Source organism: Chelon labrosus (assembly GCF_963514085.1).
Source record: "Chelon labrosus genome assembly, chromosome: 11".
NCBI classification, from domain to species: domain Eukaryota; kingdom Metazoa; phylum Chordata; class Actinopteri; order Mugiliformes; family Mugilidae; genus Chelon; species Chelon labrosus.
The window spans coordinates 25,882,334-25,904,069 of record NC_140344.1 but is presented as its reverse complement, the minus strand read 5'-3'; the positions used below and the strand labels follow the sequence as shown (position 1 = coordinate 25,904,069).

The 21,736-nt window shown below is 41.3% G+C and overlaps 1 protein-coding gene across 1 annotated transcript in view; it reads right to left on the bottom strand.

Annotated features, from left to right (window-relative positions):
• Positions 1 to 21,736, bottom strand: part of necab2 (N-terminal EF-hand calcium binding protein 2) — a gene marked incomplete at its 5' end in the record, with an annotated part of 149,523 nt that overhangs the window by 43,933 nt on the left and 83,854 nt on the right. Inside the window, 2 exons of the mRNA XM_084555137.1 lie at positions 2,312 to 2,368; positions 11,785 to 11,864. Of these exons, the coding sequence (XP_084411263.1) occupies positions 2,312 to 2,368; positions 11,785 to 11,864 (137 nt within the window). The remainder of the gene's footprint in view (positions 1 to 2,311; positions 2,369 to 11,784; positions 11,865 to 21,736) is intronic.

The window sequence follows — 21,736 nt, the reverse complement described above, 5'->3', positions numbered from 1 at the left end:
ATTATCTTTCCAGAGATTAATAATGATGATGACATATGGCAGGCTCATGTGATGAATTGTCGCGCTATTAATAGCAAGAGCCGAGCGGAGCGGTCGTTTGTAATGATGGCGGCGGCGTTGGAGAACTGATTGTTGCCATTCTTCTTTTTGGTCATTAATGGTTCTAATGTGTGCTAGATACGTCTTATTCAGTTTGTGGGTAACCTTGGGAGTGAAGGCTAGTCTTCAAAGGCGTGAGAGCTTTAGTGGTGGAGCTACAGAGTTTAATATATCTGTCTCAGGGTTTCCCATACAATGTCAACACTGTGTCGGCCCGACAGGGTTTAATTTACTCCGCCACGGTCTCACAACAAATCGGAAATGTTTTTTATGTCTCAAACAATGTTGTGCTTGTGTTCTATTTCTCCTATTGCTCCTCCCTCCCCTCCTCAAAGCCGCCTCCTCCCAAACACCCCACCACACACCTGGAAGCTCACCTGCTCAGTCCAACCTTAACCTAGCCTACGTAGCATGTGAAGCTTAATTTCACAAATAAAAATGGACGTTACAATCAACTTTTAAAATCCAATATTTGTGCTCTTGATTTTTTTAGACCATGGAGACTTAAAACAATTTTAAGAGAGTTGGTCAAAACCTGGAGGAAAAGACGTAACATGAACTAGCTTAACTTTAGAAGTCATCACTCATCCACCAATTCACACATTTGGAGGGATGGAAGAATCGGATCCGTTTTTCTATTACACCGAAAATGAAAAGTAAGCAGCTGCACAGACGTCAAAAATGTTGGCGGGGATGTGGATCTTTTAATGTAGACCACTCTCACATATTTTGGAAATGTCAAAAAATAGCTGTATTTTGGGAAATGGTATGTAAGGAGCTACAACAAATACTAGGATATGGAGTGCCTAAGATCTGTTCGGTACTTCATTTATGTAAATTCTCAGAAGAGACTGACGTCACTCGTGATGGTTACTTGATCAAAATACTGCTGCTGGCAGGCAAGAAAGCCGTCACGAGGAAGTGGGGAAAGGAAACACTGCCGACGAAAGATCAATGGATAATAATTGTGGATGAAATCTTTTTAATGGAAAAATTGACACACATACTAAGGCTTCAGGAAGCACAACTGGATAAAAAATGGGAAAAACTGACCCTATACAAGACTCAAAACGATGATACTGGACTGAAATAATAATGGATGGATATACCAATCTGCAAGACTGTAAAAATATTATGTACTCCCCACCCAGGCAGCTTCTAATCTGTATACTGCACAGGCTCCTGCGAATTGTCACTAAATCCAATATTACCATCATTACGGTAGTTTAATGACGGACTGATAAAAAAACACATGATCTTATTCTACGTATTAGGTGGGATGGTATCACAATTACAGTTTTTATTAAGACAGAAAGAAAAATCTAAATAAAAACGTGAAATCTTGCGGGAAACATTGTGCTGAGTGATTTTCTATGCACGTACTGTATAAACCACGTGGAATGGATATTTCCAGGGTTACAGTAACTTCATACCTCAGTCTATTTTATACGCCAGGATCAATGTAGTGAACTACACTCTTCAGCAGAATCTATCTATCTATATATATATAGATAGATAGATTCAGCTGAGTGGAAGCTTTTCTTATCTCATGTGTCTTCCTTTTATCATAGTGTAAAATACATGGACAACGATAAATCCACATTTCACAGATTACTTTGTGCTTTTTCAGCATTCGCTTTTTTTTTTTTTTTTTTTATTACTGTATTGCCACTCTTATCTCTGCTTTACTTCAGGCGTACACATTACAGCAGTTCAGGTTAGACTTATGTGCGAAAACGATGTCCAGCAGTTGAGCTTCTGCAACTGCAAACAGATTCTGATTGATGATTCAATCCAAACGCGGCTTCAAAAGAAGAAGAGAGTGCTCATGGCTTTTTAATATGAACCACTGATCATTATCGGAGACGAGATCACGCACCCCTCAAAATGCTGCTCGTACGCCTGTTATTTTCTCCGTGGGTGTTGTAAGATAGTATGTGACTATTAATTCTTCCTGAGAACACGGTATAAATTATTCAGGTCCAGACAACAAAAGAAAACATGCACGTCTCTGTCTGTGAGACAAACAGGGTTATTTCTGGACGGCGCTGGTCACGCACCGGGCCTGTCCCCTGTGTTAGTCGCATCTCAAAGGCATGTCTTGAGGCCGCGGTTGAGCTTTTGTAAGGCTGTAGTGAGTGATGCTGGACCCAGGGCTGTGTGCTGCAGTGTAATGTTCAAATGTTATCCGTTTAGCGTTCAGTCTACTTACTGCGCTGGTGGTGCCATCTGTGTCTGTTAGCCTCTGGTGCAGATCAAGCGAGACCGTCTGCAAGGAGAAGCACAACAACAACAACAGCAGCAACATGTCAATCAACAAGACCAACAACAGCAACTACTACAACAACAACAGCAACAGCCTGAAGCAGACATTAGTCACAACGAGAGGTCTTAGTGGACACAAGGGCATGAAAGGAGGAGATGGTGTTTTTTTTTAGAGATTAAAGTAAAGTTGGAGGGTGGCCAGAGTGGATGGACCAGAGGGAAGGTAGATGCATGGCAATGAGGGAGGCACAAAATGAAACAGAATGAGTTGTTTCGGACAAAACACTGAAATGCCAAATCTAACTGAAAATCAGGAGGAAGGACTTTGAGGTAGTAGGGTTTAGCAAGAAATAAGGAGATTGACCGAGTTTTCCATTACTGCACAGCAGATGTGCACTTTAAAATGATATCCATGGCACAATTACAACTCCAAATTCTAATATTTCCTTGATTTCACGCAAAAGAAAACAAAATTAGACATCTCATCTCATTCGTAGCTCACTAGCCTCCCGCCACTCATCCGAGTAGCTTCTTCAGTCCTAAGGGAACGGGTGGGAAGTTGAAGCTTAAATAGGAAACATCAACGGATATAACCCACAGACTGTATATAAATATGGACAACATGTCCCCACTTCCTTGCATTGGCCAAACTGACGCTATTTTGCCGGGGATACGGGCGGCACCATCTTGCGACTTTGGAGCCAGAGTCTGATCAGTACAGTACAGAAACCTATCCAAAAAAATGTACTCTTGAACATGCATCAACATTATATTAACTACCTAAAATGACTGAAACCATCATTGAATAAAATTCATTTGACCTGTACTTTAGTGTTTTAGTTTGACCCAAGTCCCGCCCACTAACATGGAGGAGGCTGAGCTTATGACCTATACTGCAGCCAGCCACCAGGGGGAGCTCTACTTGCTTTGGCTTCACTTTTGAGGAGCTGTTCCACCGCCCATCTTTAAACAGTCTATGGTCTGACCCATCAGAAACTTGGTTGACTTGTTTCTGTTAACAACCTGAATCTGGCACTAGCTGTACCAATTTAAACTGAAGAAGCTACTCGGACGAGTGGCGAAACATCTTCTCAGAAAACTCTACAAGTCCAGTTGCCTTGTTTAAACACTTTTTGGATAGCCTCCCAGTTATTAGTAACTCTTCCCACGAGTCACTTGCTGGTATGAAGAGTTATTTACTTTCATGCAACTGCCGAACTTATGATGTGACTGGCTCAAGAGCAGTTGTTTGGTCCAGACACAGGCAACGTAAGGTAAAGTAGCTTTCGATGCCAATAATTATTTGATGTCGGTTTGGTGGGTCCATACTCTAACATTAAAGCTGTTGTATTTTAGACCCAGTAAGCCCAAGTATTAATTCTGAGGCTCAGTCTTAAAAGAAAAACATCTCCAAAATCAGTTGGTAACAGCTCCACGGCTCTAAGACCAGAAATGTAAAACTTTGGGCTCAATGGATAGGAGATATTTCAGAGAGTTTAATATCAACTGGTCTCCTTTATCCCATCAACAAGCCAGAGTGAAACTTTAATAAACAAAATTTGTGCACAGCCCAGTCAGAGCTGTAAATGGAAAACTCATTAACAGCTTTATAATAAGGCAGTGACATTACAATTTATTCCTTACACTTTTATTTTCGCCTTCTTGGTTTTGGAAAGGCTAAATAAAAAATAAAAAAATATTAAAAGACACCATCATCCAAGTTCTTCAGATAACGAGCGTCGTTCTTATTAGATCCCAATGCTTCAGTGAAAGGGTTGAGCTAAAGGCCAATTAAGTGAAAGGAACAAGATTAAAACTGCAGATAAATTCAAATATGCTCTTCAGAAAAAGACATTAGCGGAGCCAGGTGGCAAAGATGACGAGACTTTGATATCTAGGTTTATCCTCAGCTCGGCCTGCCTGCGAGTCAGACTTAAATATACCTGTTCTAATAAATCACGGTAAACGCTGCGGGTTTCTGTCACCAAGGTGACTGATGAGTATCACTGTTTGAATAGTGTCTGCTTCATGCGGGAGGGAACTCGGATTTTTTTTCTTTTACCAGGCACAGCAGGGGAAGCCGAGGCAATAGGGTCTGGCTCAGTGGGCAGGTGCCACACACACACATAAATACAGATATATATACATACACACCCATAAGGAGTTCTAGGATGAATGATTTGAGCTTAATAAGCCACAGTGTGCTCACAGCTGGGCTGAAATGGAAGGCGCTGTGTGTTATTGGTCTTTCAGTACATAAAAGACTTGACTCACTGCCTGCTATGTTCTTTACAAACTACACTGAAATATATTTATTTTTTCGTGACAGTTGTTTAGCCGCTAGATCTTCCTAAAGTTGGACATGTAATAACATTAATAATGGCTGCTTAGCATTAAACATGCATTAACAAAGGTGTTTGGTGAGTTGAGATCAGTGGAAACACAAATTAAAAACTAATATGAGAAAAATGCATTAATTAGTCGTCTCATGTTGTTGTAAATCACATTTTCACTCTTGGTTTGGTTCTGTTTTTGTCCTCACTAATGGCCGGTCCAGCCTGCACAAGATTTTCGTCGGGAAACACGGTCCCTGTGTCAGATTAGGTGATTATAGAGTCATAGACCTAATCCAGACAAATCTTGTTGTTTTCCACCTGCTGCATAACGTCATACATGATTTGGTTCACAACTACATAACTGGCAGATATACAGTATGTGATACTACTGCTCGGCTGTTGTTTCAGCACCACGGACAGCGCCGTCTCAGGAAACAGAGGTGAGCAGACTGATAGAGAACGAACAGGTCACTCAGTTTGGTTTCTTAGCTTGCTTTCTTTTTGTGGTAATCGACTTAAATACCCTTTTACCTCGATGCCAGCTATCAACAGAAGGAAAAACAAAGGAGAATTGAAGGGGCAGTCAGAGAAAGAGTGTTATAAATCATAATCAGCTGTTCCTAAACTCCTCTCTCTGCTGCTTGTAAGTGATTTTTGTTTAGTTTTAAGTTTTTTCATGTCTTTGGCATGCATGGTTTTGGAGACTGCTTCTCCCTCCTTGACTTGCTGGCATCCCAGGATCTCCTGATTTACAAATCAGGCTGAGAAAATACAGACTCAGTAAATTATCTTCTGTAAATTATTGCAGTTTGTCACTGCAAGGACCAGCCGGCTCTCAACCTGCCTGTCAACAAACAAACTATTAACTATAGGCACTTCACACAATGTTTTTACTGAGATAAAAGTAATCGTAATATACTGCTTTAAAATACACAAAGGCACAAGTTGGAATGGTTTCTGAGCAGTTTCTCAATGAAAGCTTCCTTGGGTGTGCTGTAGGTTTTGCAGCAAGTCCTTTTCTTTAAGTCGCTTTACAGTGGAAACACAACACTGACTCTGCATCTCAATAAAAAGGGACACGACAAAAGCATTATTCTAATCACGACATCAACAAGCGAGTGTTGAATGTGCAAATTTGAAGACACTTCCTCAAGGTGTCCCTGAGATATCATGTTAACGACTTCATTAAAGGCCAAAATGAAGTTTTGTTGACCACCAAAATGTAACCACTTCACCCTTGAGTCTAAATAGACGTTTGCATCAAATGTAAAATAATCCCTTGAAGGTGTTTCTGGAATATCATGTTCAGGAGTTGAGTAAAGCCCAAAAGATCATAGTGACTTTGACCTTTGACCTACTAAACTAATCCACTTCATCCTTGAGTCCAAGTGGTCGTTTGTGCCAAATTTAAAGAAATTCAGTGGGATATCTGGATGACGAGATGATTTATGGCCAAAATTGAGATGTTGAGCTCTAGCCACACTAGAGGCATTAATGACAGCCTTATCCAGGACACTAACTCCTTTCCCACGGGTTAAAAGTCCCGTGACTTGTGGGTTTACATGGACATCAACTGCAAACCGAGGTGCACAGATGCTGAGGGACACCTGGTGAGTATCTTGGAGAGGCTTTGCCAAAATCTGAATCTTTTGCGGTGAGAACGTCGGTTTGCTGTTGTTCACCCATTTTTCTATCACTCGCTCTTCTTTACTTCACATAAGCCTGAAAATCTTACATTACACGACTGCACAGTTAAAGTTATCAAAGAAAACATCATATTCTCCTTCTGAGAAAAAACAGAAGAAAGCTGCATCTTAATGCTTGTCTCTATTCTGCCTCGGTCCGACCTATACCAGCTGTGCAGCTACAATCAAAGCCTATCATCCTGGCATCTTCCTTTTCAAGGGGAGAAACACATTATTTTGTCTGCAGCCCACGAAGAGTAATACAGAATGATCTTTTTTCAAGCAAAACCACCCAAAAATGCAGCAGGAGCATATGAAATTGAAACCGAGCAGCACGAATCTGCCACTTTGAGGAGGGCTGTGTCGGTGCAAGGCAGGTAACAGGATTTCCAGTGTGCTATCACAGAGCAGCGGCGCAAACGAAAAGACACTATTTTCATCTCGCCAGATAAAACATCACTCAGAGTGTAGCTGGTTCATTATTCATTCAGTAAACAATTCACGAGTCTCTCTGACGCGGTGTGATAATATCATTTCCTCTTCCAGACACCTGCACGGTCTTAATACCCACGATTCATGCAGGTAGTACTTGGGCGAACACAGAGACAAAGACACATTTGAGACGCCTCCTGAAAGCTTTCTATTACTTTGATTTCTTCCTGGTCTTCTAAAAGCGTCACCTGGCACCTTATTCCTGTGCTTTTCTCTCTTCTTATTATTCTGAGAACACACTTTCCATCATAAAAGTTTGGTGACCTATATTTACTCCCCCTCCCCCGCCCTCTGCACAGTGATTTTCTGCTATTCTCTGCTGTCAATGGAAGGGTAATTTTACGGGCACTTTCTTCTCCTTTCTTTTCTATTCTAGAATAAAATCTTTCACCAAACACGAACAATTACATGAAAATGCAGCAACCTTGCAAAACCTTTGCAAAGTAAGTGGGCGTGAAGTTCGGATAATAACCGAAGCCATCTTTGAAATCTTTAATCTGAATCCCAATTTAACGCATTGTCTTGAGATCTGAAGACCTGAAAGGAAAAAAAAATATTAAATTCTGCAAATTTGTAGCCCCACAATGCCCCACAAGTCTTTTTAGAAAAAAAATAAAACACAACTCAGAATGGCTGTTTTGAGTTGGATGAGAAGATATAAAGTGAAGTGTGGTTTATACCTCTGCGGGACATAGATGTGAGTCAGCCGGTGTGAAGCATTTATACTCGTCAGTCTGGCTCGCTCTGTAAAAACGCCTCTGAAACACAAGTCGATTTGCTTCACTTTCAACAATGGCGACTGAGGCTTTTGCCAAAATTTTGCAGAAGACGAGTCGTACAAATGCTTGTACCTTTGAACCTCCTCAGTTAACCTTTCCTCCATGTGTTCCAATCTTTATTGATCTAAAACAATCAATACAAAAATAACTGCAGAGATGAAGAAGCAGCCGGAAATACTAAAGCAGAAACACGCTACTACCAAGTGGACCAATCACAGCTCTTGTGGTCTGTGTGACTGCAGCGCATAGTTATATTTCTGGGGAGGTGCACGTCAGCTACGGTGTTAGGGTCTGCGCTGTCGCTGTAGCTACGGTGCTAAATTGACACAGATTGGCTTTGCATAAAGATTACAAACAAGTACATCAAGCTACAGTAGCTTAACACCGTCTATAAGGCGAACTAATTAGCACACCATGTGTGAGTTGTTCAATTTGTTAGTTTTGTGCCAAAATCAATCTTGACCTAAAGCAGAAAAGATAAAAAAGGTAAGTAATCATTGAGTTGTAGAGGTTTTTATGTCTTTTATGTCAAACCAGGCCACTTGTCTTTATGCTAAGCTAAGCAAAATCACACATTTGACTTCTTTACTGTACAGATATAAAAAATTATATCAGCCTTTTCTTCTTACTCTCATAACATGAAATACAAAATACACTGCCTAGTCAAACAAAAAGGTCACACACTCTAATATTTCATTGGACCGCCTTTAGCTTTGATTACAGCACACATTCACTGTGGCATTGTTTCAATAAGCTTCTTCAATGTCACCAGATTTATTTCCATCCAGTGTTGCATTAATTTTTCACCAAGATCTTGTATTGATGATGGGAGAGTCTGACCACTGCACAAAGCCTTCTCCAGCACATCCCAAAGATTCTCAGTGGGGTTAAGGTCTGGACTCTGTGGTGGACAATCCATGTGTGAAAATGATGTCTCATGTTCCCTGAGCCACTCTTTCACAATCTGAGCCCCATGAATCCTGACATTGTCATCTTGGAATATGCCCGTGAACATCAGGGAAGAAAAAAATCCATTGATGGAATAACCTGGTCATTCAGTATATTCAGGTAGTCAGCTGACCTCATTCTTTGGACACATAATGTTGCTGAACCTAGACCTGAGCAACTGCAGCAGCCCCAGATCATAGCACTGCCCCCACAGGCTTGTACAGTAGACACTAGGCATGATGGGTGCATCACTTCATCTGACTCTCTTCTTACCCTGATGCGATGGTTCTCCACTATCCTTCCAGTTTTTAATAAGGCATTGGACAGTTCTTAACCCAGTTTTATCCAGGTGGTGACTTTTTCTTGAGCCAGGCAGTGTACTTATCCATTTGGAGCCAAAACCTACATTCAGGTTCTCCATCATGTTTTTATCAATTCATTCTCTGTTATTTTGTCATTTCAGCCTTTGCAATTATTCATGTTTTTGTTACAATGCTCTAGCAAAGTATTTATCAGCCCATTAAAGTGGTTACCACCTCCTCTCTCTCATCTTCTTCTCTTGTATTTGCATATTTTTTCTTGTGCAGCTACTGACACCAAATCAGTCATTTGCAAGCATTACTTAACTTAATTAAGCTTAACTTAAGATAAATTTTATTCTGATTTCATTTGTTGTTTTAACTGATACTGGCTCAGTGACGGGAGCTTCCCCTGGATTAATAGATGTCTCTTCAGATTTAGCTTCTTGATGAGATGTAAAAGTAATGGAGAGACGCATGCACCGTCACTGTCATCTCTCATCAATAACCAGCTACTTCAAGCAGTAAAAAACAGAATCAATGATTTGTGATGCGTTTCTATCGCTGTCTCAACAGGTAAATGTCAGATCTGTCTTGTGTTTAGTCAACTGTGAGCAGATTTATTTTCTACATTACTGTAAACAAGGCTGCCTCTGGACAGGTAGAGTAATGGTCTCTCTGGAGGGCTTCGAGGTCACAGGCGATTATTGAACAATCCTTTAACTCAACGCTTCAATCATTCCTGACAGAACGGAGCTCATCCAACTGAGTGAAACGGTTTAACTTAAACAAGTTGGCAATTCGTTAGATAAATTACCGCCAAGGGTCAAGGGATAAAGGTTGTTTCTAAAGAGAAATCATGGTTAGTCATGCACGTGTAATTTCTTCCATCCTCATCCTCTTTCCCCTTCTTTCTTCCCACATCTTCCTCCTCTTCCTCCCCCGTGGCAGCGTACACAGTGTTTTGTTATTCTTAGCTCTTTGTGCCGTGGTGGCTGGCTCTCCCAGAGACAGCTGAGTCTGCTGGGGCTCCATTAGCCTTAACATGTTCAGTACTGGATGAGACGCGGGCAATGCAGAGGAACGGAGCGACAAACGTGGGGAGGAAGAAAGTGGCGGGGGGGTGTCAAGGATGGAGGTGAGAGATGGAAGAAGAGGAGGAGGAGGAGGAGGAGGAGGAGGAGGAGGAGGAGGACCTATCTCGGGCCAGAGAGCTGCTACAAAGACAGAGAAGTGAAGAGAAAGAGTCTTTTTCTTCTCTCCCTCCATCGTTTCCTCTCCATAACTTTGTGTTAATTAACTCCTTACCCCCAGCTCCTCATTAACCCTGAGTGTCTTTCATTTTCTCCTTCTGCTTCACTTTCTTTTCTCGTGTCCTCTGCAGACCTTCAGCTTCTGAATGTTGCTTTGCTGTGCCCAATTTGGCCAATGTAACACATCAAACTTACAAATCCCCCACATGCTGACAACTTGGTAAGAGAAAAAGTTTATTATGAGGATAAGATCACTGGCTTTTGCAGCTGTTTGCGGCTGATAGAGGACTTAAAAAAAAAAATGAAATAGGAGAACGAGCAGTGCAGCTGCTTCACAGTCCATCAGTCCATCTGTTTTATGGCTGACGCAAAGTATTATTACAACCTATGTAACATACTCAGGGAAGAAACTGAAGGCTACTTTACAGAAACCATTCTTTCATGTGCAGCTGTGTTCTTTATGTCTTCATGGACGTTTTTACACATTGGATCTATGCTATGAACTTTTCCTACCTGCTTTATTTTGGGCTCAAACAGTAAATATTCGCCTCATAAAGGTCAGATTAATAAAAGCACTTGGTTACAATGCTACGATGAACGTCTCTTGTGTGTATTAGCTCCTTAGACCAGTGCCTAATCTTGTATCCCAAATGCAATACAGAACAAGGTATTTACACTGGTGTTACTGAACCCTTTCTAAAAATAAGCAACTGCAACCAAATTAAATGTCACTGATATAAAGTCTACGTTGCTAAATCCATTTTAATCCCAGTAGCAACAGACAACCTCTTCAATGAACGCGCCAGGCTCTGCATCATTCACTTTATTGGGTCAATCATCCATTCACACAGTCAGCTGTCCTATTTAGGAACGGCTGCAACAGATAACAATTCCTTAAAACAAATAATCTTTCAATAATTTTTTTTTTAAGGGCTGCTTACAATTTAACTACAGCGATTTGTTTAGTTTTCTGTCTGTACGTGCACAAACACAAACTGAGACTATCAGACTATGGTTGCCAGCGCCCTCTTCTACGCTGTGGTGTGCTGGGGAAGAAGGACACCTCATGGCTGGACAAGCTCACACAGAAGGAGGGCTCTGTGGTAGGGGCAGAGCTGGAGTGCAAGAACAAAGTTCTCTATTCTCATGGAGTATGTAACAGTCTTAATAGTCCCAACACAGCTTCTCTAATCACTACTCCACCCCCAATAAAAAACGTATAGTCGTATTTATGTAATCAGCATAATTAGCTATAGTGTCCTATGCATGAGTCAATATGAGGTTCATCGGTCAAACATCCAGACCCTGCAGTTTTGAGCAGGACTTAAAAACAAGTTAATAACACAGGATTATTACGTAGCTGATGTGCTACATATAGTGTTTCTGCAGCAGGATGGTTTTTACAGCACTGAAGAACAAATGTACTAGAACTAATGCAATGGCATGGATGTGTTTTTGGAGATAAGAGGTGTTTGTAGAGAATTTTTTTTTGACAATAGTAATAAATAAATAGTAAATAATTCCCATCTTGACATTATGAGGTTACGTATGTAGTGGGTTTGGTTACAATGATCCTCCAGGGAATAACACACATCAATGCAATCTCTTCCTAAATGTGTGCTCCTTACCTTATTCTCCAGTCGTCCAATCAGTTCAGCCAGGCGGTTGATCTGAGCCTCCAGACCTTCTTTTCTCACTTCGACTGCACCTGCAAGACACACGCATAGACACAGTCTGAATACACAGTCTGTGACACAATGTAACTGATCAGCCACAACATTAAAACCACTGACAGGAGTAGTGAATAGCACTGATCATCTTCTGCTGGGAAACTTTTGGATCCACATTCATTGGTGTGGATGTTACTTAGACATGTAGCACCCACCTAGACCAGACCAGGTACCCCACCCCCACGCCATAGCAATGACACTGATTGATCGCTACAGCCATCCCCAGCAGGTTGCAGCCACACACACAAAAACGCTTTAGGAACAACTAAAAATGAAGAACAGCACAAGGTGTTGACCTGGCCTCCAAATTTACAAGATCCCAAACTGATCAAGTATCTGTGGGATGATCCACAGAGGCCCCTATTAGATCAACTGTGTAGTTAGACTAAACATTAACTTGCATCACTTGTTTCTGTGCTGTGATCAGATCTGATGTAGCTAGATTGCAAATTATATTGCAATATGTCGTATGGACACTAAAATCTAATTTCCAGAGCCAAACCACAGATTGTCATGTCACTCACTGTTGCAATATTTATGTCCTTGACACCTGGGAATTAAAAATCTAATTTATGAATATTCTGTCAATCTAGTTCTTTTACAGGTTTCACGGTATGTTAGCCAAATCATTTACATCATCATCACTAATGTAGTAGACCGTTGGACCAGTGGAGAGGCCACAGATGGTGATATACTGTACTGGACTGTACTGTGATTCCTGACGCCTCATACATGGCTGATAAACCGCAGTGAGCACAATAAAAGCACTTCTACATGGGGCAAGTCCTGCAGAGTACGTTAAAAAAAATAAACGATACGACCAAATGCTACACCGTTCCTGCTTTGTCCTCATCTGTCACTTTTCATTTCCATTGTTTCATCGTGAATATTTCATGTGAATTGGGAGTTCCAAAGAGGTTGATAAACAGGCAATTATATCTGTTTATTGGAAGGAACTCGGCCTGTTCAAAGACAGTAAAGAAAGAGACGAATGGGAAGCCAGCTCCTTTGAGGGGTTTGGTTTAATTGGGCCTCATTCCAGTGTGATTTTAACACACCTAACCACACAGCGTCCCTCCTAATTAGCTCCGGTCTTCAAGTAATATTTCATCCTGCCACGAAATGTTTACTTTTTAGCAGGAAAAACCTCCGCCGGGACAGAGGAGCATGTCCATAATTTGCTTTGATGCTTTTTAAGATATCAGGAACAAAATGGAGGGATATAAATTTATTTATATAGTTTATTGTTTAATCAGAGAAAAATTAAGCTTTCTTTGTGACAGCTTTAATTGGTTGTGTTAGTTAACATTTTTAATAGACAAGGTATACAAAAATGGCACAAGAGAAATTAGAAACTAGGACTGAGATAATTTAGCAACAGTATTATTGTTACACACAACAGTTAGTCAACCATTAAACTGATTTTTAACTGAATCAAACTCTTGTCTAAACAGAGAGGAGGTTGGGGTGGCTGGATGGGTCAATCTAAAGTTGGACTCTTTGGTTCCAAAGTCTTGTAAGTACTTTATAAAACCCAAATCATGAACAATCCTTAAATCTAAGCATCATACACCAATCAGCCACAACATTATGACAGGAGAAGTAAATAACATTGACCATCTTGTGACAGTTCAATGTTCTGCTGGGAAACTTCTGGACCTGGCATTCATTGGTGTGGATGTTACTTAGACATGTAGCACCCACCTAGGCCAGACCAGACACCCCCACCCCATAGTAATGACACTCCTTGATGGCAGCAGACATCCCCAGCAGGATGTAGCCTGACACAGACACACACAAAAACGCTTTAGGAACAACTAAAAAAATAAACATGAAGAACAGCACAAGGTGTTGACCCGGCCTCCAAATTCACTAGATCCCAAACTGATCAAGTATCTGTGGGATGATTCACAGAGGTCCCTCCCCTCCCCTCAACCCATAGGACCCAAAGTGTTGCCAGACAGCACAGGACACCCTCAGAAGGCCCATGTCCATTCTCTGGTGAGTCACAACTGTTCTGGATGCACAAGGGAGACCTACACAATATTAGGAAGGCGGTCATAATGTTTTGCCTGTATACTCTATGTGCCTAAAGCAAGTGACAACTCACATGGGTCAAGGTATTAGGCCAGCAGTAAAGTCACAACTTTATTTCAGCAATAATTATAACTATTATCACCTGATTTTATGATCTAACATGGATCTAACAATAATTTTTTGAAATTATTGCTTTGATATCTGCCGCCTGCTGGTTGATGGACTGGCTCCAGATTCACCCATAGATATTAATAGGTTAAACAGTAAACAGGAAGTTGACGCAATATTTCGGCAAATTTAATGTTTATACTTTGAACAATGCAGCAAACATAGTTAACCGCAGCCCAGTGTTCTCCTGGGCCTGAAGTAGCTGGGCGTGATTCCAAAGTGTGAAATGTAACCCCGTGCACTCCTTAGTTGAAAGGTCTACTCTGCCAAACAAGAAAAAATCACCGTCTCGTAAAACATGGCAGCAATCTCCTGTAGAATGTGGCCCAGTCCTCGATGCAGAATAAACACAACGCAGAGTCTGTCCTCTTCACATAAAGCTCTTAATCTGTTTACCGTAATTATTATTTTTAGAGTAATTATTTATGTGTTTACAATGTCACTAATTAAATGAGAGTAAAATTAAAAAGCCTAGGACAGTATTCACTAGCCCCTATAGACAAATGGGTAGTTCAGAAAATTTCTTTTGTTCGTCACAGTCGTTGTTGATGATGGTTGATTGTTGGCGTGTGTTCATACAATTAAAAGAATTGTGACACTAAAAAAAACAAACATTTTGATTGCATCTCATTAAACCTCACTATAAACGGATGCCTCTCTTATCACCTTACAGCCCCTCTCCTCTTCCTCAGTTTCGTCCTACTCTTCACCCACTTTGTCTTCTTCTTCCTCCCCCCTCTCTCCTACTTTCTCCCCCCCCCCGCCCCGCCCCCCGCTCTGAGCTGCTGGCCTCTTTTCATCCCCTGATGGCCCCCCTCACAGCTAATTGGAGAGCAGACTGCCCACTCTTCATTAAAAGCTTTAACAGCAAGTCAATTAGAAGCTACGTCCCTCCAACCTAAACACACACACACACATGCACGCTCATCAACTAAACCGTAGCCCGTAGCCATGGAGACAGTTGGAGATAAAAGCCCGGTGGTCATTTCGATGGACTTAGAAAATAAGCGGCCCAGTCAATTATAGAAGTGTGAGAGGAATTACAGTGTTCAAATCTAGCAGCGGGTGAGTGGTGGTGGTAGGTGGGGGATGGTGGGGGGTTTCTATTGACTTTCTCCTCAATTAAACCTGATTTGAGTTAGTCCACATTCACCTAATTTAACTTTCAATTTCGTGTCAGTATTCAAACGAGGTTGCATGAATCACAGGAAAAAGAGCCACCGCCATTACGCCATCTCGGATGAGACACAAACGTTTGTTCTGTCTCGTCTGTTCATGTTTTATTGGAAAACATTTACACCAGTTTATGAAATGCTAATAATGCTAATAATAAAACGCTGTGATAATTCCCATCGTAGAATTGATGTAGTGGTAGCCTAGCCATGCAAGAAATCCTTAAGTTCATCGCTCAGTGCTACAAGAATAAACTATTCTATTTGGTCAGTTTTTTTATTTTTTCAATTAATTTATCTTTTGTTCTTTAATTAGTCCCATTGTTAACCACTAAATTATAAAAAGAACGTATCATATTATCTTTTATTAAAGGGTAACTACTGTTTTTTTCAACCTGGACCTTATTTCTGGCATAAAATATGATCGTTTACTCACCCATATAACTTTTGTGCAATTTGTAGTCGTTCGGGAGATACTTAGATCTGCGTATATCCATACAGTGGGAGTGACTGGGGCACCGAAACGCAGCCTCTAAATAACGCATTATCTGCCGCGAAACTCGTTCATTTCACCAATATTTTGTTACTGTACGCTAGTGCTATTCCCCGTTGAGTCCGGAGTTACCTGTTATCATCATCCGGGGTCTGTAGATTGACCTATAGACCCCGGATGGTGTCTTGCTACTGCTAGTTTTTTGCAACATGGCTGAATATTTTTCCGATTCTGAGTTTGAGGACGAGCCATAGTAGTAGCAAGTTACAGGTAGTACGATAACAATATAAACCTAATATTGGTGAAATGAACAAGTTTCGCAGAAGATAATGCCTTCATTAGGGGCTGCGTTTCGGTGCCCCAGTCACTCCCACTATATGGATATACGCTGATCTAATTATCTCCCGAACGACTACAAATTACACAAAAGTTATATGGGTGAGTAAACGATCGTATCTTACGCCAGAAATAAGGTCCAGGTTGTAAAAAAACAGTAGTTCCCCTTTTAAGTTACAATCATGATCATACTCTTGCACAGTGGCTGTCCTACATTGGTGCGTGGTTTTACTTTCAGTAAACGTTCAACTTACCGGTTCTTTGTCTACTGTTTAGAGAATTCTACATTGTGGATATTTGGATTTGGGCTTTTTCAGTAATATTCTGATTTTGTGGCAGACCTACCATTGCCAAAGACCTGCAAGAGTTCTGAACGTTAAAAAGTAAAGGCGTAGGTAACGGTGTACTAGCCTAGCAGAGCCAGACCCAATTCTTATCAGAATATGAGTACAGTAGCCCGGCATTTAGATTTCATTGCGGAGAGTGTTTCAAACGATACAGAGAAGAAGAAATGCCTCTTCTGCCTACCAACATATAAAGCTTGCCCAAACGATTTGATTGGCCTGGCAGATCTTAATCAGTTCCCAGTGGAGCGCAACTTTTCCACTTCTTCTCGCAAGGATTCTCCCGCTACGGGATCACCTAAAAATCTGTCAGATTTTTATTACAGCACTGTAATTGCAGCCCCATTATTTGCCTTTTTACTCGTTTATGATTTTAAATCTTCATTAAACGAGTGATTCCTTTTCATTTTGTCTCATATTTTCTGCCACCATACTTCAGGAAGTTCCTATTGGTTTCCACAAGAAATGTGGTGATTATGCATTGATCTTTAAACTTGCTTAGAAAGTTAGAAGTTTATCTGAGTAGGTTTGAGCTCAGATGGTTCCATTGACATTTATCAGTTATTAAGTCCTTGTCCTGTTCCAAATCCAAAAATGAAAGCCAAAACAGCCAAAAGCCAATGAAAGACAAACAAAGCTTTGAAACACTGTGTGGTGGAACTAATCAGTAAATGCTGAGACATGTCTACATTGTTCTGCCCACAGATTACTTGCCACTCAAACAGTGTAGGTGGTGATTTGTTAGTACATTTTCTTCTTGATATATGAGTTTCTGTAAATAAACAGCATTTTTTTTTAGACTTTTTGTCCACAGCAGGTTTAATTTTGCAGAGGAGAAAAAGAAGCTGCTGGTAAGGATGTGAAATACGAAAGCAGATAAAGTGTAAAGTACACATAATAGAGTAATAAGCAAGTCAATGTTTACTGTAAGCACATTAATAAGATGAGGGCCCTCCTCACACTGGCCCACTCATCCATCTCCAACACCAGAGACGCCCAAGATAAACACATCATCTGGGAACTTTTAGATATCTGATATGTCATGATGATGTTGAAATCAAATCAGCTTTATCCATTCATTCATTCATTTTCTGTAACCGCTTGGAGCCTATCCCAGCTGTCATTGGGCAGTCGCAGGGTCAAATCAGCTTTATATGTATTTATGTACACACAGGCGCTCAAGGCACCTACACCCCATCCCATGCTCGAGGCACTTCAGCCATGGACATATAGGGGATCAAACCAGTGATAATATATACCGATCAGGCATAACATTATGACCGCCTTCCTACTATTGTGTAGGTGTCTCCAAATAAGTTGTGACTCATCAGAGAATGGACATGGGCCATCTGAGGGTGTCCTGTGGTGTTTGGCAACAGAATGTTGTTAGTGGGGGGGCCTTTGAGGGGAGGGGCCTCTGTTGATCATCCCACAGATACTTGATCAGTTTGAGATCTAGTGAATTTGGAGGCCAGGTCAACACCTTGTGCTGTTCTTCATGTTTTTTTGAGTTGTTCCTAAAGCGTTTTTGTGGCTGTTTCCTGCTGGGGATGGCTGCTGCCATCAAGGAGTGTCATTGCTATGGGGTGGCGGTGCCTGGTCTGGTCTAGGTGGGTTCTAATTGTCTAACATCCACAAAAATGAATGCCAGGTCCAAAAGTTTCCCTGCAGAACACTGAATTGTCACAAGATGGTCAGTTGTTATTCACTTATCCTGTCAGTGGTCATAATGTTATGCCTGATTGGTGTATATATGAACAAATGAACAATTTTTGCACTACTGTGAACTTCATTTGGTTTTATGCATTACTCTGTATGCTACACTCTACTCTGTACGTCACTAAAATAACTCAGCTAGTATTTATAATCGCCACCCAACTATTAATCTATAGATTCAATATGTGACCAACAGACCAGTAAAAGAGACAGTGGTCCACAAAGCAATGACAGAAAAGGATTTCCTCATGCATGGTACAGTAGTCAGATTGATTCCCAGTATTTTAAGAGGCTGTTATGTTTTAGGTGTTCCAGTAACAAAATCACAAAACAAAAGTCGAAGGAATTAATTAACAATGTGTTTGTTCGCTCAACCGTAACATTGAATATTAACATCTAATTGGACCTGCAGTCTACTAGCGCTGGGCACTTAGTCCCAGAAGAGCTTGTACAAAAAGAAAAAACAAACAAAAGAACTTCTCAGGTAGTTATAGACACTCTCAGTCTTCGCTATTCAATATGCTGAAGCTATTTCATTTTGACATCCATTAGAAAATGCAAGGGTTTAATATATTTAAGCTTCTCTTGTAGTTTTCTTTTTAAATTTTTATTTAGCAAACTGAGCCAGTGAATATGTCAAAAACTGGCAGATATTGCTACAAACATAATGAAAAAACAATTTCTTCTATTGCATGTTTAACAGATGTCACTTGAGGCCTAAAGTCCACATTATCCATTTAAAGCACAGTGCAAACGATAAGGAAATGTCTGCTCTGCAGATAAAAAGTAATCATTAAATATTTACTGAGGTAAAATGTGACAGTCATCGTGGCTGGAGGTGACGCTATTCAGCTCGACTGAAAGAGGAATTCTTTCCAAGGAAGACATTAAGAGAAGCTAAACCTGATTTGTGGAAGCCGGTGTCAGATATGGTCAAAGGTGAGGCTAAAGTTAGCTGCTCCGTCTTGTCCAGACAATATTACTCAAGGCAACAATATCCCCTCAAGCTAATCATTTAATGGTGCAATAAACTCCAGTTTGTCCCCAGCTGCTGGGTCTGAGGACAAAGCAGTTGATGTGAATTGAAAGGATTAAATAAAAAAAATAAAAAATCTAATGTAGTGGCTTAATGAACCATTTTTGACATATGGCTTATGTCAAAGAACATGAGTGTTTTCCACCAGATTAGACACACTTTACTGCAGCCTGTAAGTGTAAGACCACACACTCAAGCCCTGAAAAATAAACTACAGCTCATTTACAATTAACTCTCTCCACTAAGCACTTAGCGCTAGAGATGCACTGGAGCGCCGCACGAAGCAACAACGCGCCGCAGAAGGAGCTGCTCGACTTTAAAAGTTAGAGGTGGATATTTTTAGCTTCTCGTTCTCTTTCCCCCTCTTACCCTCCGCTCATCTCCCACACACTGCTTTGTCTTTCCCAGCTCCCTCCACTCTCTGCCTGTCATTTACTAACAATTGTCTGATCAGTCCGCAGTGAAAAGCGCCACGCCACACACACGCCTCCCTATATGTCCTTTTATGGCGATAGGAGAAACTTCATACGTGCACATACGGCGGCTATAAGCGGGGGAAGAGAGGATTTTAAGGAGTCATTAATCAATCGTCTTGTCTTGACAGGAGACAAAGCGCAGCTGACATCAAGGACCTGAGCTGTCAGTGCTGCTTTACAGCCTACGGTATAGAAGAGAGGGAGGGAGGTGGGGGAGAAAATAGAGAGGGGGGCGAGAGAGAGAGATAAGGCATGAGGTAAGAGACGCTGACAAAGAGTGGGAAAGGCTGGATTTACATCAAGATTCGCTGTTCATTATATGTTTCATTGAATTCATTTTATATTATAAAACATCATATTATAGAATAATGACGGTGAAAAGGAACAGCTGGAAGAAATCTAGTTGAAAAAGATTTCGTCGCCGTTTCCAAGGTTAGGGGCGCTCAAGCTCCACGCACACATGCTCACAAGGTTTTAAACAGTCGACATATCTGTTATAAAGCAGTCTGTAACACGCTGTAGGAACTGAGGGCGGCACTGTGGTATTTTGCCTCACAGCAAGAAGGTTCTGGGTTCGAAACAAAGCCTGGAGTTTGCATGTTCTCCCTGTGTCTGCGTGGGTTCTCTCCGGCTTCCTCCCACCGTCCAAATACATGCTTCTTAGGTTCACTGGTGAGTTTTAAATTGGCCATAGGTGTGAGCCTCTGTGTTAGACCCGTCCACAGTGTACCCCGCCTCTTGTCCAACGGGATAGGCTCCAGCCCCGAACGACCCTCCAGAGGACAAGCAGTTGAATTATTTTCATGTCTTTGGAAGGTGGGAGGAAGCCGGAGTACCTGGAGAGAACCCACGCAGACACAGGGAGAACATGCAAACTCCACACAGAAAGGCCCAGCTGGCCCGTGGATTCGAACCCGGGACCTTCTCGCTGTGAGGCATCAGTGCTAACCACCTCGCCACTGTGCCGCCCTTAATAAAACTTTAAAAAATTCATTTTTTCTTCTGCAATTCTTTACAAAATTGATGCATACTCTATTAGTTTTAATTCTGCTGATCAAACACACTCATTGGTGGCATGTCACAATATACAGAATATTATTAGTAATGGAGATTCAAGCTTTACAGTGCACTAAGATGAGTACAGGAGGAAACCAAAACTGGGAAATGCATTTTAACGGCCACGGCAACTTACTAAAATATCCTCATCAGAGCATGAAAGGCTGCACAATGCCCAGAAACACTGGGGCTGAAATTCCCAAACAAGCCTTGTAATGCAGTAATCAAGCAGCACTTTAAACTTCAGCTCCAGTCTCATCGCCGTGGCGGTGAATAGCCGCTAATGTGATGACAGCTTTGTGCTGAAATCAAACCTGATCACGTTAATAGTCGCTCACAGCTGCGAATGTTTGGAGAAATGAGCACCAAAATAACTTTAAAGTGCATTTTTTTTGTTAACTGCACAATGATAAGTTTAGTGTCCAGCTCCTGTGGGCCGCCATCTGTCACACCGTTTGTCTGCTGCTCTTACACTCTGAAGAAAGGCACTGAACCTCGCGGCAGCCCAGCAGTGTAGCAGATGAATTTGGCGACTCAGAGGTTTCAGAGTAGATCAAGAGTTTAACAGACGACGCACAGGAGGAAACCGTTTGTCTCGAGTTTTTTTTTGCAGCAGAAATACTAAATACAGGCCTGCGTCTGCACTATGTGGCTCAACGGCCTTTTCTCTCTGTAGTAAATTCAAACATATTCTAGTACGCGAGCCGTTAAACTCCCCTGAAAGATGACACAGGTGAAGATCAGTCAGTTTGAGCCTTCAGCTTTGTACCAGTCATGAATCGAGCTTTAGTCTACGCAGAACTGGAACTTGAAGAACCAAACTTTTTTCAGTTCCTCCAGATCAGAGCAGTGCATATCTCTGCCACCAAACTTTTGAATGCCACCTGTGTATAACCCATTTTTTTTTCTCTGCACTTTGATGCCTGAGAACAGAAACAAAAGAACAGGAAAGGCTGCTGCGGTGCAAAGAAGCAGCAATAATTACATTTTTTTTTGTACGGAATATAGAAAATAAA